General features: G+C 37.0%; 1 protein-coding gene across 1 annotated transcript in view; it reads left to right on the top strand.

Moving 5' to 3' along the window:
* RASA1 (RAS p21 protein activator 1) overlaps nt 1-16,211 on the top strand; it is a 58,696-nt gene extending 42,485 nt beyond the window's left edge. The window contains exons 16-25 of the mRNA XM_027446193.3: nt 2,696-2,868; nt 3,065-3,224; nt 3,391-3,533; nt 4,361-4,476; nt 5,713-5,799; nt 8,449-8,516; nt 11,066-11,154; nt 12,345-12,422; nt 13,340-13,474; nt 15,346-16,211. Of these exons, the coding sequence (XP_027301994.3) occupies nt 2,696-2,868; nt 3,065-3,224; nt 3,391-3,533; nt 4,361-4,476; nt 5,713-5,799; nt 8,449-8,516; nt 11,066-11,154; nt 12,345-12,422; nt 13,340-13,474; nt 15,346-15,429 (1,133 nt within the window). The 3' untranslated portion in view covers nt 15,430-16,211. The remainder of the gene's footprint in view (nt 1-2,695; nt 2,869-3,064; nt 3,225-3,390; nt 3,534-4,360; nt 4,477-5,712; nt 5,800-8,448; nt 8,517-11,065; nt 11,155-12,344; nt 12,423-13,339; nt 13,475-15,345) is intronic.
* The last annotated feature ends 1,194 nt before the right edge of the window (nt 16,212-17,405 follow it).

Genomic DNA, 17,405 nt, shown 5'->3' on the forward strand with positions numbered 1-17,405 from the left:
CGCACACATCCTCAGCCTGTTTGAAGAATTTTTCCTTTCCACTGTATTCAGACCTGTCTGTCTGAAAGCCTGGCAGAATATTTATAATCTATTGCAAATGTTTTCAGTTTATGTATATTGTGTTACTGGCCTGTTTTTTATGCCTTGTTGATAATTTTGTGATTTTTTCAGAGAAGAGATGTGTAGAGAAGAGATTGTAGCTGTGACCAAAGTAGAAGAATTACTACTCAGATTGAATGCTCTTGGAGCACCTCATTCAATGCCAAAACTTTGCCCTTCCTCTGACTAGAAAAATTCTTGCATACCTGGAGGAAAAAGATATATTTCTTCTGACAGACAAAAGGGCTCTAGTTGCTGTTTTGAGCATGTGATTGCACTGTTACTATATTCATTTGAGCTAGAAAAGAAATTAGCTACCTGAACCATTTTGTTAGTAAAACAAGAACCTTTACAAGGGTAGTTTGTGAATGGAATGCTTAAGCAATTTCTTTAGAATTGTTTTTTGCATTTTCCTTCTCTCAGTCCAGGGTTAGGAAGATTGTGTTGACTTCAAATGCATCCAGCTGCCAGGGAGGTGATGGGTGCCTTACTGACAGAGTTACTTGACAGTTACTGTTACACACACTCTTAGTGCATAACTCAACCCTAATTTCATTTTGAGGAAAAAAGGAAAAAGTCAACTCAAGTGGAATTAACATATATCTCTGCCCTATTAAATATTTGAAATAAAATGGAGGGAAAAAAATGAGATAAAACAGACCTCACCTAACAGACCTAGATATCTTGCCTGAGTAACTCCTGAACTCTCCATAAGCAGGATAACTAGTTGCTTTTGTGAACATTCAGCTTTTCAACTAGTTACTGAATGTGGATTGCTCTGAAATGGGAGTCATGTGAGGCTAGTACTGTAATCTTTCCCGTTATTTGTTTAAGTTGTCTTTTCTGCTAGCTGCTTCTGTCATATATACAGATTAAGGTCCTGAAAATCTGGTATGGGTCTCGCTGCTTTATTTCTTCATCATAACACAGAAATAAATACTAGAATAAGAGCAAGAAGGCTGGTTCTTCATTACTTTAAAATGCTTACTGAGCTCTCAAGTTTTTGACTTTGATGTTTGTCTGTTATAAATAATCCATAATTATTTTAGTCTTCTTGCTTTTAAAAATTATTTCAAGTATACAGAAATGATACTAAGAAGTTTATTAATTCTGTTCAGTTTTTCTTTACTAGTTTCTCTTTCTGAGAGAAATAATTTGCATAAGGATTTGTTCAAATGAATACATATAAACATCTTAAAGAGAAAACACAACAAAGCCATAGACTGTACTCCATCTGCTGCTACTGAAAACTGGAATGCAAGCTCTGGTTTAGTTTTTGTACTAGCATAGTTGGTTCATTTAAATTAGTTAATGGTGAAAAAGAAACCTTTTTGAAAAAGAAACATTTTTGTAATGGAGGGGGACAACACAGGCAGGCAAGTCTGTAGAGCAAAATAGTAGCTTAGGTTTTTCCTTTCAGGCAGAGTTTTTATTTAAAGTAGTGCCACAGCTTGTTTTTGAAGGTGGTAGTTCAGATTGTGCAACTGTCAGGAGAAAAAAGGGTCACTGTGGTGCATGCTTGACAGTTCTGTGGCCCTGGGAAGTCAGTCTGCTAGTACTGGCTAGAGACTTGCTGCCTTCCCTCCCTAATTTCCAGGCAGTGTTACAGTTATGAATGCTCCTATAGTCACAGGAAAGAAAGAATCAGATTATTCTAGATCTTGTATCTCACTATCCCCATTGGTGAGAAGTACGTGCCATGTTTGTGAGCAAAGCAAGAAAACACATTACTTATTTGTGGGTGTATTTCTTCCCACCTTTGCTGGGAAGAAATATTCTAGGAAAGTTGATTGATAGGATTGTGGTCCCATCCACACTGGTGATAAGTAACAGATGATAAATTGTTTTTCACACTGCTCAGCTGACCTGAATGCATTATCTTACATCAGTTTATCAGCTCCAGAGAATGTGAAATAGGCAAATGCCATGTCCTGAATTCGGCATTATAAATATGATGATATTCTTTTCCAGTATCAAATGATGACCTGATTGCACCTGTTGCAACGCTGAGGCAATAGAAAGTCTGCTGGAATTGTTGACAATTTCTGAAGGGCCATGTTGTGTATAGGCTTTGCAGAAATGTGAAAAATCAAAGACTGTTTGCTTGGGGGTATTTTAATGTGAGGAACTTAAGTAGTGTCGCTATAAGAATAAATAATAAAAAGTAACAGAGTGGTCAGGGAGCAGGACTGACAGTAATATCAGCCCAAAGCTGGAAAAACAACAACACAGTGAATTCTGAACACTTTATAAGCTTTTATTTTCAGACTACTACCAGGAATTACAGGGTAGCACTTTCTTTACCCTCTACATGGGTGTTAAAAAAGAAAATTGTTAATATCCAATGTCATTTTTGATTGTATATTTATACATTACTTACAGAACAGCACCTTGTACTTACTTCCACTTCAGTTCACAGGAATATTTTAAACCAATGAATAGAGAACTTGCTAATACATTGGTGGCAAAAATCTTGATTACAGTTATTAATACTCTTGCTGAAATTAGATGGGATGTGACAAAAATACGGTTTTTATTCTATACTAACACTGTTTTGCTGGTGATAACTTAACTGAAAAATGCTTTTTTCCTTAAGTGTTTATGCGTTGCCAACTAAGCCGATTGCAAAAAGGACATGCAACAGATGAGTGGTTTCAACTCAGTTCCCATGTACCATTAAAGGGTATTGAGCCAGGATCTTTGCGTGTTCGAGCACGGTATTCTATGGAGAAAATCATGCCAGAAGAGGAGTACAGTGAGTTTAAAGAGGTATAAAATTATTTAACTTTCCTTAGTTCACCAGTCAAAACTTGCTTTGTCTGTTTGAGACAGATTTCAGTAACACAGGTTGACATCATTATATTTGTAGTGACATCTGTTTCTCTATAGATGTATGATACCAGTTTCTCCAAAAACTGTTATAATATTCAGAAACTTCTAACATATAAAACTGTTTTTCTTCCAGCTTATACTCCAGAAGGAGCTTCACGTAGTCTATGCCTTATCACACGTTTGTGGACAGGACAGAACACTGTTGGCTGGCATTTTATTGAAGATTTTTCTTCATGAAAAGCTTGAGTCCTTGTTGTTACGAACACTAAATGACAGGGAAATAAGCATGGAAGGTATTGTACTAACTACACTAAAGTTTACTGAAACTGTGGGCGGGTAGGGAGGGAAGGGCTCTGGTGCCTTCTGTTTTTCTTTATTTGCGACACACATAGAAATGTAAACATCAGTTATTTTCACTGCTCTGTCTCCTTTCTCAGCCTTTCACTTTTTTTCTTTTAGATGAAGCTACTACCTTGTTTCGTGCCACCACTTTAGCAAGTACACTCATGGAGCAGTACATGAAAGCCACAGCAACACGTTTTGTTCACCATGCACTGAAAGACTCTATATTAAAGATCATGGAGAGCAAGCAGTCCTGTGAGGTGATACCTTGAACTATGTTTTTAAACATCTTGGTTTATTGACACAATTATCTACGGACTGTTAGACATTGTGTTTGCATTAAATATTAGCTTTAGAAACACTTATCGATCTCTCAGAACTAAATTTAATTTATATGATTAATACAGGGACTGAATTCATTAAGAGCTTTTCTAGATGTTAGCTTGAGCAACATTCATAGTACTAATTTTTAAGTTTAATTCATTTTTTAATTCATATTTCTTTAAGTTACATTTTCTACAGAACAAAAATGTAGGTTGTTCTGCAGCAGTTACTCAGTGGCTTGTCCTAAGTAACTTCTAGTAAGCTCAAGATGTAGAAGTCAGAACCTGGGCTATTGAACTAGATGATCTTCCAATGTCCCTTCCAGTCCCTAACAATTTGTGATTATATTATGATTTTTGACTCTGTGATGTTGGAGTCAAAAGTAACAAGGCACTCCGTGGCTTGTTACTGATCTTACAGGTTGTTTTTTTTTTTAAGTGTCTCTCCTAACTCCTGTGTTTTACTCTAGCTGAATTGTGGGAAAGGATGGGAGTCCTCAGCAATTTGAATTAAAAGATGCAAAAGGTCATGTAGATGGATAGTACTGAATGAGCTATTACAACCATAGCACAGTGGAATTATTGCTTCTCATGTGCTTGCTAGCCATTGAATCAGATTTTTGAGTTCTGTAGTAGTCTTGACATTTGTACAGCTGCAGAATATTTAATTTAGTTTGAAGTAGTATTACGTGTAATATTATGAAACTTATATAGGTAGCACTAGTTAGGAGAGGGAGCTTAATCTTTTTCTTTTTTGGTTTTAGTTAAATCCTTCAAAACTAGAAAAAAATGAAGATGTAAACACTAATTTGGCACATCTACTCAGTATACTTTCAGAATTGGTGGAGAAAATATTCATGGCTGCAGAGATACTGCCTCCGTAAGTTGGAGTTTTCTGTTAGATTTGCATTTGAAAATTCCTGTTTGGTGATTATGTTGCACATTAAAATTGTTTTTTTACTGGTTCATCTTCTGCTAATCAGTCACAAGACTAATGTCTTTAGGGTGGTTGTATATACGGAGGAATATAGATGAATTAAAAAATAATCCTTTCTGAAATAAATAGTACTTTCTTAGCAAAACTCCTTGGCTAACGTGTATGTGCTTTTCTTTGAAGGAGAAGCTACTAGGTCTAAGTGGTTAGGGAAAGAAGAAGAATAAAAATAATCAGTATCATATTTCCTCAGAGACAGAAGACAGTACAAGTTAGGAGACAGTTGTGTCTAGTTGATCACAAATTATGTCTAGTCCTTTTCCACTAGGAAAGTGAAAAGGAACTATTTACACCATACTCAAAATACAAGTGGGTATAGTAGAGTGATACCTGTTATGATTACTTCTGTCTAACAGGGATATGGAGAAGTTAATTTTATTTCTTCTTCAAAGTGATAAAATAACTTGTGCTCATATTTTAGACTTGAACCATCTAATAAAGAGTGGATATTACTGTTTTCTCTCACTATCATTAGCTTTTAAAGTAAACAAAATCCTCGAATTTGAGATGGCAGAGTAGCACAGAAGTGTTTAGTTTGTGGTAGTGCCTACAAGGTTAAAAGTTGCACTCCTTTTAATTATATGGTGCGGCTCCCAACACTGGTGAAAAATGCTACAATTTTCCCATTTTTTTGATGGGAGAGGAGAATTGCTGTGGTTGCTTAGATGCTTCTAAAAACCTAACCCTTATTTATGGAAAGGAAAGTTGTTAGTTAAAAAGAGCAAAATTTAAGAATAATAATAATAATAAATTTGGTATTTTTCAAAAGGAAATGCTGCTTAAGCAACAGGTCATAAATGGTTATAAAATGTTTAATGCACATCTAAATAATCCCAGATTCTTATCTGCATGAATAGAATTATATATTAATGAAGGCCTTTCCCTGATTTGTAAACCCTTTCAACATACAATTATAAATGGACTTTTTACAAATGTATGAACTTACAAATTAACTCTTAAATTTAAAATTTTAAAAATGTCTACATTACAAAATTGGAGCTGATAAGTTCTGCATCAAGTAGGAGGCTTGATGATAGCCTTTCTCAGCAGCTTTTTTGATACTCTGTGTTTAATGGAATGAGTAATTAGCTATTATTTTTAATTAGCTATTATTTTTTGCAGGACGTTAAGATATATCTATGGGTGCTTGCAGAAGTCTGTTCAAAGCAAGTGGCCAGCTAATACCACCATGAGAACCAGAGTTGTTAGGTAAGTTACTTAACGCTTTATGTTGAAAGTAATCTTCTAAAGTCTTGTTAATGATATGCTTCAGTGTGCTTATCTATTTTTCTTTTGGTGACAGAACTTTATAATACTATTTTAAATATTGCTATCTATGTAACTTATGATACTGAGACATGATATCCCAATTAAGGATTAAGAGCTTGCTAGATTCTTAACCGTGTTCATATAACACTGCCAGAGTAAGATGTTGTAGTACAGAGGTCAGGATAGCTTTACTTAATAGTTTCAAACTTACTTGTATTTTGTGAAGCTTTACAACTAAAATAATGATTCCCTTTTTAATTCTGTGAAGGAAAAACTTCACTTAAAGCGGTAGTTAACTTTTATGAGGATAATATACCTCAAATACCTGTAGAGAGCAGTGACCTCTGAAGATTGCATTCCGGTCTCTTGCCATCTGGGAAGACCATGCCTTACTGCCTATTTCTTACATAGTGTTGATTGCTGGAGAAATCTCACACAGGTTAAGATAAATACTCCTCACAATGCAGACCCAACGTGATAAGGAATCTAACACCTTCTCATAAAGCCCATTGAACTGTCGTTAGTTTTCACTGAAGTACTGTCTGCAACATAGAGTTCTCTGCATCAGAGAGGGCTCCCAGTTGCTGGTGCTGTGTTGCTAGTGCTAATCACTCCTATCAACACTGTTGTTTTCTGAAAACAAATAATTCTATATTGTAAGATTTCATGTCCATTTCTCTGCTCCTGTCCAGTCATGTTGGAACATTCTCAAGCTCCTGTAAAAATGATGCAAGAGGACGCTCAACCTGGCTCCTCTGATCTCACACTGTGCACAAAAATTCCAATCCACGTTTGTAATCCAAAGCAATATACGAGTTCTTCCTCAAACACCTTCCGTTGCCAGTGCCAGTCCAATGAAAATGTCTGACAAAGATGTGATCTTGGCAATGGTTTTCAAAACGTTACTGGCTTGAGGTTATCAGACACATCTTTTTTTTTTTTTATCTCCCCTCGACATCTGGCAGTCCAACCAGTTGCTGAGGTTGGATTCCCTCCAGCTGGAGTTTTTCAGAGGATTTGTCTTTGGGCCTTGTTTATCATTTCAATATTAAAAGCCACAGTTCATGTCAACCAGGGTGCTGTGCTGGATCTTGCCCTTCAAATTAGGGCAAATGCTCATGTTATAAGAGCCCCTCTTGTTTTCAGGGGATAACACACTGCAGGGCTGTAGAGCTCAGCGGTGGATATATAATACCTTTTTGTTCCACCCCAGCTCCATAGAAATATGTGGCTTTTCCTTATGCGGACACAGTTCACGTTTAGTGTTTTCTAAAGGTCCCCACCCAACGCTGTAAATATCGGGTCACTTTCTGGTGTGGCCTTAGTCTTCACAAGTGGTACTTGTGACCTAATCACTAGAGTTTTGCAGCCTTCGGTGAAGACTGTCATGTTTTATTGCACTAATTATGGTGAACAAATGCTTAGAGTATTCAGACGTGGACAGTTTTTGGATGTCTGGGTAGCTTCCCTGGTAACTCAGACTGTGCTGGCATTTCTCTCTGATTGTAAAAATCACATACAGATACTGACTCATTAATTTAGGCAAGGTAAGAAGCACCAAATCTTCTGGATCAGCAAGGTCCGTCCTTTCTGATTGTACCTCAGTGGCCTTCAGCTTCAGACAGTTTAAAAAAAAAAAGATTGGTGTGTATGTCATGACTTCAAAATTAGGTACTTAAATTAGGTAATTAAATTCACGCCACAGAATTCTTACTATTTTTTTGCTTCACAAAGGGCTAGAACTATTGTCTTTGTTAATGCTTTGTTACTGCTGTAGTGAGGAACAGTCTGGTGATAGTGTCCACGCAGTCCAAACAAAATGAAGGATGGCATAGATTGTCGTAGCTGGTCTGTATATCTCTTCCTTGTACAGCAGTTAGGCAGGGTTGAGGTTGCCATGAGCTGGGTGTTTTCTACTTCTGCTATTAAGAAAGTTAGATTTCTGTCATGCTACTGAAGGTCGTTTTGACCTTCTGGTGAGTGAGTTCCTAGTTCTGCAATCAGAACGCTTCTTCTAGCATTTCGATGGCAGCAGTTAACTTCTGGAAGGAAGGTAAATCCCTTACTGTTTATTCTTCTGCTGCAACATGCTGTCATCAGGATATAGGTTGGTTTAAGCTGATTATAAGGCTGTGTTGCTGCCAAAAGAGAGGTTCCCTTCCGCCCACGCAGCCCTGCGCTCCTTACATTGGTTGGTGCAGTGGGCGGCTGCAGGATGAACGCCCTCTGTGATGCACAGCAAAAAGCCTCCGGAAGGCAGGAGAGCTGGGAGAGCAGGGGCCTTTCCTTTCTGAAGTCAGCGTGGACTTCGATCAGCTTCAGTATCACTTCGCAGTTAAGTTCTTCCCAGGCAGTTTCAGCAGTTCGCCTTAATTGGGAAATCAATATGTCTGTTCTTTCATTTTTTATCATAGATGAAGTCATATCAGTGCTCCTGACTAAGGAACGTGTTCACAGAGTGCAGGCTGGTTGGTTGTTGTCTGTCTTAAGAAGACTTTCACATTAACTTGAATCCTTAAAGACTGCACAGTTTTACATTAATTCTCTAACTTTATTATTGAACAAAATACAATTTTTTTCCCATTTCAGTGGCTTTGTTTTTCTTCGACTGATTTGTCCTGCTATCCTGAACCCAAGGATGTTTAATATCATCTCAGGTGACTATATGCTTCAGATCGAATTCATACTTTGTGTAGTAGTAGGCTTGGGTTTACTTTAGTGTCTAATGTAGAAAATGATGCTTTTTGAACAGTGTCCAAACTCGTGTTATCCACATCACTTATGACTTCTCCCTAACAGTGAGCTTTTCACCCTCAAAGGTTAGAAGGTGCTTGTTCTAAACTGCAGAACATGTGCTGTTGTATTTAATAATACAGTGTAGAGCTATAGCCTAGCAGCGTGCAATATATTCTATCAGCGTGGAAAAATTAAGCATGTGATCTTTACACCTTGTTTTCAATGCAATGTCAAAGTTTATGGATGAACTTCTGCAGTATCTCTGAAATGAACAAGATCTATAGAGTTGAAAGTGTCTGCAAAGCCTGGAATATATTTGGGGAACCAGAAAATCATTCTTGAATAACCCGTTTGAACCTGCTGCTTAGATAGCTTCCAGACATTGTACGAGTCTTTGACTGTACTTAATGACTCAAAGTAATCTCAAATCAGGAATTCTAAACATGAGAGAGAGGGGTAACATTTATAAAGGGTGGGTTGGTATGGACTCGAGACAGTAATCTCGTTTGGCTTAAAGGCCACGTGCAAGGGTTCCCATGGATATGCCCAAGTGAATGTTCTCACTGTGTAGTTAACCTCTTTTTTTGCTGCTGTTTTGGTAGAGTGCATCTGTAGCAGTAACAAAAACGGTGATGGGGAACATTCCTGTTTGCCAGAGCAGGATTGCAGAACTGGTCTGTGGCATGGTGCTGCCCGGTGCTGAATTTCTTGTGTGGGAGGAAGAAAGGAAAAGCATAAACTACCACAGGGAAAACTCTATTATGAAAACTTAAATTCAGAAGTCTGACTTGTATAGTTTTCTAAGTCAGTCTTCTAAGTTTATAGTTTCTAAGTCAGACTTCTGAAAATTTAAATTCAAAAGTCTGACTTAGAAGTTCAAGTATGTTATACCCATCTTTGTTACCCATCTTTTTTTTTGACGAAGATCACACCAAACTAGAGGGTACTTGATTAGCAGTAGGCATTGCTCTTCCTCCTTCCCTCCCTAACAGTTTCCTGATTTTACTACAAAAATGCTGATTTGGAAACATGAAATCGGAAGTCTGATTCAGAAAAACTCCTTTTCTTCTTTTGTAAACAGTTTTTCAGACCATGTAGCATGTTTCCTGTTCTATACTTTATACTAAATGAGAAGGACTGTGTCAAACTGAAAGTTCCTTTCTCACTCTGTAATCATTTCCACACGTGCTTTGGAGAAAACATTTAAGAAACATGGCCTGCTTCACACACAGTGATCCTTAGTATTTTATTATCTTAAGATAATTTGCAAGTTAGGTCCCTCCTGACCTGGGCTACAAATGAGACCGCTGCATCTGTATGTATAAAAAGTTATCAATCAATTTCTGCAATCCCATTTAAGCTCACCTTGCTACAGTCCTGTGCATAAGTTCTGCTAATATTCTTGATTATTGTCAGGGTAAATTTACACACCCTGTGTAGGGCTTTTAGTGCTGTTCAGAAAATAATAATAGAAAGGATGACACTCCTTTTGGAGCAAGGCTTCCAACATACACATTCTTCCCATAATGAGAAACAAGTATCCTGAAGGCTGTGTGTATTGAGCATGGTTCAGTTTCAGCAGAAATCCTATCACCTAAGTAACTGCTTAAAAAAAAATCTTTGTTTCAAAATTCAACTCCTTTGGTTCAAACATATTTGAGTTGTTCTTTTGACCAGTTCTGCTGGTCTAGAAGTGGGCTTCAGTGGATTGCAAGGGGAAGGGGAAGGACAGACAACAAAAGGCAGAGACAGACAATAAACAGTACATAGCATTCTTACAAAGAACTATAAAATTTAGAGTCTATATAAAAACTATGTCACTTTTAGAAAAAATCCAAAACGGTCTTTTGACCAGACCATTTACTGTAATTTGGGGGAATTTAACAGTCCTCCTACTGTCACTTGTCGGAAAAGGAAATTTTAACTGACTGCAAGGTTAATGTAAAGTGCTAAGCGCAGTGTTAAGTACAGGAAGGAAGTACGCTGCCATGGAAATACAAGCCAGGATTGCATGTCATGGTTATTCTATATTCCCAGTGCTAGTAACTCGAAGTATAACTGGTAAAACACTTAAGAGCCCGCTTAGGTGGTGGGTATAAACAAATATGGAGAAAGGTACACCTTTTTTAGTATTTTACTTTTGCAAGTAATCTTCCTTTCACCGGAACTGTTTAATATTTGTGAAAATGGTTTTTGCTACTTCACAGAACTCCTATTAAACACCACTTCATTTTGCCTACTTCTGTGTACAGCTAGTAGCAAAATCAGATGTTCTTACTTATTTTTTTGGACATAAAACTTAAATTGCTTTAGTAATTACTTCACCAAGTGATATTTTCCACATGCTGATCTGTTACAACATTGAAAGCATTTGAATCTGCAAATACAAATTGGAGAAGAGTTTGCTTTTGTGTGACTGCTGGTAGTCTTAAGTGCAATGGCCAATAACTCTACTTTGTATTCCTGTCAGATTCTCCTTCCCCTACTGCTGCAAGAACGCTGACGCTGGTCGCCAAGTCTGTGCAGAATTTAGCAAATTTGGTTGAATTTGGAGCTAAGGTAAATATTATACATGCACAGAACAGCCTGGAATTGCTTTTCTGATATGTTTCCGTGTTCCTGTTTTATACGGGCAAAAACCTGCTTTTGTTTTTTTATGTGAAGTCTGAAACCTGACCTGTTTGTCATCACCAGCAGAGGCTTTGTTCCTGCACTTCTTCTGTCTTCTTCATTTGGAACTAAACAGGGTGTTGATCTGAACTAGAGCAATAGCAGTCTGGCCAAATTGTGAAGAGGAGGCCCACTGTTTTGGGACAAACTGATATAGAAACCTGATCTGGTGCATCCCATGAAGATTTTGAACCTGGTAGTATCAGCAAGGGGCTGTTAAAACAGTTGATGAATGAACAGCATTGCAGTAGGCATTGCAGAATGTGATGCCACTATGTGTTGATGCTATGAGAACACAGATAACCTCAGCAGGCAGCTACCTGTATATAATTCACCTTCAAACTGAGAGGTATCAGACTTAAACTCAGAGCTGGATAGAGTATCCAATATTGAAACAAAGGAAGAACTACTAACCTCTTGAGTCACTCTTTCGCCACCTGCTGTTTTGCTTTTGCTTCTACTTGCTCCTTAGGTTGGTGTTTTCTGTTGTAGAGCTTCCAAACACCCCTTCTATTCGTATTCGTTTTCCTGTCGTTAAACTTAGTGAATGTTGTAAATCAGTTTGACAATTTGCAGTAAAAAGACCTAGCTTTTAATGAAGTTTCAGCTGTGTGGCTAAGAGAAGGCAAGCAACAAGTGATCTTGTTCCCAAGCAGCAAGGAACGTGACTGATAAGTACCTGCAGACTTCAGCATCTGACACACACCAGTTGTAGTGTGAGTGTTAATGAAAGAAAAGGGCACCTTGCTTCTGATTATCCCTTTTCAAAGTTGTAGAGCGTTTGTTTATTGAAGCTAGTATGTGTGGGGAAAATCATCTGAAATACTTCAGAAGTTTTAAATTTCATGCTAGTATGCCTATAAGAAACTCTTTCTGAATCCACCTGGAAAACAGAAAGTGCGGGCTTTTGACCTGCGTACATTATTCAGGCGTTCAGAAATACACGTGAGAAATTAAAGTCACCCCAGATAACATACTTGTTTTGTAATGTCATTTTTCTGACAGCATTGCGTTCACATCAGGTATGACAATTCACTTGGTACTGATTTGTTTTAATGAATACTTTTTAAAATTGCTAGGAGCCATATATGGAAGGGGTAAATCCATTCATCAAGAGCAACAAACACCGCATGATCATGTTTTTAGATGAACTTGGGGTAAGTGGCTAAAAATTCCTTATTGGAAATTATATGCTAATATGCAATATTGTAAATGAAAATTCTTCACACTTTTTGTTGACTAGCTTAAAAATGCATCAGCTTCCACATGATTTTGAATGCTTGTTACTGAATAAATTTTCCTCACGTATCTTTAAAAAATGCAGATTTCTGTCTGGCCTGTCACACAAAACTGAAACCATCAAACATACATTTTGTTCATTTAGCAACTCCATAGATGTGAGAAGCTAAAATATACCTAACCTGCATGAGAATTAGGAATCTTGGCTAAAATAGATTTTAAAATATATTCTGAAACAAAAAAATCCCATGTATAATTTCATATAGCCTTGACCAGACATTGGAATTGTTTTAAAAAATAGATTTCAGCCAGCATTCCCCAGCGTATCCCAAATGTATTGTACATACTGTAGTTTGAAATTGAACAATTGCTTTATTATATTTAAACTCTTACTGTTTTGCGTACGGTAGCTGTAACAGAAGTTAGGAGTTCATATATGTGTGTATTTATACTAAGAATTTGTATTAAAAATGAAGATAAAAATGTGTGTAGCTCCCTGAGTTTATTCTTTTAAAGCGACCTAAATGACATCTCAGAATATTTTGGTAAGACACAGAAACAAGTATTTTAGTGTGGCATGCAGGCAGGTCACCTCTTTTGATTGAACTGCAATTTCTGTATACTGTGATGCATCAGTTTTCTTGAAATGAGAGATTTTACACAAGGTCTCTGAAAACCATTGTCCTGAAACCAACAGTCAGGTTAATCTGTTTTAATCACAGTATTATTTTTTCATGAGTAATTTAATGAGTTACTTAAAGTTGTAGCTTAAGCTGTACGGGGTTTACTTGGTTATTCACTGCTTTTAAATCTGCTCTCATCATTTTTGTTCAAGAATGTTCCTGAGCTTCCAGACACTACAGAGCACTCTAGAACTGACCTATCCCGTGATCTGGCAGCCTTGCACGAGATTTGTGTGGCACATTCAGATGAACTTCGGACACTCAGTAATGAACGAGGTGTAATGCAGGTAAACCACAAAGATTAACCACCAAATCACAGGTGCAGATAGGGTATCTTGAGGTAATCCATCATGCCAAGATTCTTTTAAGTATTTCTGGCTAGCATTATGTTTGATTAAAAAAAAATTAAAAAGTGCCATCTCACAAGAAAGCTGCTAGTTGTAAATACTTAGTCCATAGTTGCAAGATTTGTACAATAAAACCAAGATTTTTCAGGTTTAGAGAGGAAGATTTTAGTTTCTAGAGGAAGCGTACATCTGCGAAACTACTGACAGTTTCTCTAGGTCAATATTTTAAGGATCTTGTTTTTTTCAGCTGAACTAAATTTACTTCCCCTAGCTTTCTATTGCTGTCTTATTTCTGCTTCCTAATTTTATAGTACATTTATAAGCCAACATGGCAAGCTTTTCTAGCAAACCCACTGTGATTAGTGTGTTCTAGCTGTTAAGCAGGCCTACTGTAAATGATTAAACTTCCAAATGGCTTTATAAAAACTCAAAAAGGAATTACTTCAAATTACTTACTGCATTGTCTCGAAGGTATATTACAGAAGTAATACACCTCCTTTTGGTCTGCTAATAACAGTGAACCTCAAGTAAGGAATTAAACTTACCTCACAGTAACATTTCTGTGTATTGTGCTGTGCAGGCAATAGTGATTTGAGTAACCTACCATTTGATGCTAGTGCCTCCAGGGCAGGGACAGTTGCACTTGAAAACCTCTTATTAGCAACAGTCTTTCTTAAATTTGATTAGTATCAGCTGAAACCATTGATAAATGTTCAGTGAAGCCAGTAGGGGACTCCCACAGAGGATTTTGAGTTGTTTTTTTTGTTTAGTTTTGTTTTCATTTCGATTATTGAGATTTAACCTTGATTGTACTGGTTGTGGGGTTTTCGAGGGGAGTTGTTTTTGCTTTGGAATGACTGACTTTCAAAGAGGTTAAGTTTTGGACATTGATAGTTAATTTCAATTAACACTATTAAGTGTTTCCAAATACCTTTTATAATCACTTTCACTATTGTATTTATAAGGCCTTAATTTAATCCCAGGTAGACCATAAATCTGTATGGCAGGTCCTTTGGCAGCAGCAGGACAAGCGAGCTTTTACTTGAATAATGCATATTTCAGCACTATTTTTTTTCCAAACTAGAGCTGCTGTGAACTTCTGATTTCATAAAACAAGGAAGTACACTTGCATTTAACTCTTAACTTTGAAAGAAAAAAAGCTCAAGAAATTTGAAAATAAACTAGGAGTTCTTTATTACAGCACCTGAAATCTAATCCAGTTCAATAACAGCAATCTACCTCTATATTGGCATGAGAGAAAAAGTCATGTTCGAGTTCATAATTGCGTCGTTGTGGCTGATAGTCGTGACAAAAAACACAAGAAGTGGCTAGACTGGCCAGGCAGGACAGAAGCAATCAGTACTAAATAAATGTTTTCGGACAAACAGGTTATGGTTTTCTTCTGTCCCAAAAAAAAACAAGAGTGGATCTTCAGAAAAACCTGATACAGATAATGATGAGGGATGTGATCTTCTTTTCTTGATATACTTAACTTCGTATGTCAGAGGATAAATTCTCTGTTATGGGTTTCTACAGACAAAATTCTTTTGCATTTTTTTTCTCTTTTCTTCCTAATTATGCCTTAATGGTTCATTTTCAAGTAGTATCCTACTAAAAAAAAAAAGTTCCCTTTTCAAGTAGTATCCTACTGACTAGGAAATCAGAGCTGTTGCCATGCTCCCCTCCGTATCTTCTTTACCTTAACACAATTATAAATACGTAGTTTAATGTTGAAAATGTATCTCAAGTAAAATTTTTGTTTTTTTTTACTAGTTGCTAACATACGGTTGTATTTACTCTTTTTTCCACAGCATGTTCTTAAGAAGCTGTTGGCTATTACAGAACTGCTTCAACAAAAACAAAACCAGTATTCAGTGTCCAACAACATCAGGTAGCAGCCCTCTACCTGAATTCTGCATGGATCCAGCATGCCCAACATGGCAACTCACACCAGTATCACTTTCTTCTTGCTCTTGCCAAAAATAGCACACCCTGTCACATTCCCAGTAATGTGTGAACTATGCAAAAAGAAAACAAAGATTCTGTTGGTGAATGATTGTACCAGCAGCTTTTTAAGCTATCTGTGCAGGACATTTGCACTTTTTTCCACTTGGAAACAGTTTTCACAACCTCTGAGCCTTGGTGTACAGTTCACCTTCCACAAAGAAAATGCTGTGACTGTGTCTTGAACTTTAAAATTATTTTCAGCACCTCTAATTGCCAAAGTTTTGCTGTCTTGTTGGAAAAGAATTATCAACTGACAAAGAAATAAATATGTTGTTTTGACAGCTACATATAACTGGATAACATTTCTTACTGTAATTTCTGACTGGTTACAATAATTATGACTTCTGACTGTTTCATCCACTTTAACTTGTATTTACAGTTTTCAGAATTTGATGTTATGGTAGGAACAATCTTTACTGTACACTTTTATACCATGCTGTTTCTCTTGCTGGAATCATGTTGAAAGAGAATATGCAGAATGGGTATTGTCAGCTTTATTTTTTGATGTGCCACTGATTCAGTCTGAATAGTTCTTCCATCAAGGACTGTATATCCAGATAAATCACAATGCTTTTGTAAAATGTTTACAACAGTAAATAATTTGAATTAAGTAAATTTATTGATCATTGTATCAGACATGCATGCATTCATTAAACCATTTTATAAAATATGTATTGGTTGGTCTTTTGTGTACTGTATGTCTACCATGAATCTTATTTTTATACATGGAAAGTTAAGTTTTTGAAATAAATCAAGCTGCAGATCAACTCTATGGAAACTTGCTAACTTTGGTTGCTGTGGAGATTTTTTCCTCGTGTCTGGATATGTGGTGAATGATGTCCTTTGATGTGTTCATGCAGTGTCACTTTGGTTTTAAGCATAAATTCCCAGAACAGCAGTGTAACAGACCAAAGCTTAAGAGTTTGAATAAGGGGGGAGGGAGGGGAAGAACTTAAACTATGCAGTTGATCCAAGGGCATTCTGCAACCCCATTTATGACAATTCTTGGGAGTGATCTGGTAAAGAATGAAAAGATGCTGAGAATCACTGGCAAGGTATATGAGATTCCACATAAATAACTCTTGTGCAACATGAACACACCTGTTACAACATCACACAGTATTTCCTGTCTATTCAACTGCATTTTGCATTCACTTTCATTCTAATTTGTATGGACTCTATCTTTAGGTCTTTGCTGTACATTCTTTTTTACATGTCTTTTGGCTTGCTGTTGCTCTCCAGTTGGGCCATTTATTTCTCTGGAAGGTAGGTGCCCAGAACTGAACCTTCTGCTCTGAAAAGAGCTCTCAAGTGCCACAACTGGTATATTTATATTACACTAGTAAGTGTAGGTAGTAGGTAGAGCTGATGCTCTTAATACAGCATAGTAAACGTTCCTAAAGCTGCAGTTTAGGTGAACGTATACTAAAATTGCATGTGTTCTCAAACAATGTATGAGAAGGAAACAGAGCTTGCCCTACATTTAGAAGCTATGTAAGTAGATAGGAAGATTTTAAATTGTTCTCTGATGCCCTCAGGCAGGTTTATCACAGCCACTAATCTCAGATCATGGCTCCAAGAACAGGAAATACAGTAACAAGTCAGTCACAGAATTGTGAATATTACTTTGCATAGTGTAAAGTAGTTGCTGCAGCCTCTCGGTACATTTGAGAATCACACACAGACACACACACAGAATTGTCTAGGTTGGAAGAGACCTCCAGGATCACCTAGTCCAGCCTCTGACCTAACACTAACCAGTCCTGCACTAAACCATATCCCTAAGCTCTACATCTAAATGTTTGAAAGACCTCCAGGGACGGTGACTCCACCACTTCTCTGGGCAGCCTGTTCCAATGCCTAA

This window comes from Anas platyrhynchos, chromosome Z, assembly GCF_047663525.1.
Source record: "Anas platyrhynchos isolate ZD024472 breed Pekin duck chromosome Z, IASCAAS_PekinDuck_T2T, whole genome shotgun sequence".
In the NCBI taxonomy this organism is placed as follows: domain Eukaryota; kingdom Metazoa; phylum Chordata; class Aves; order Anseriformes; family Anatidae; genus Anas; species Anas platyrhynchos.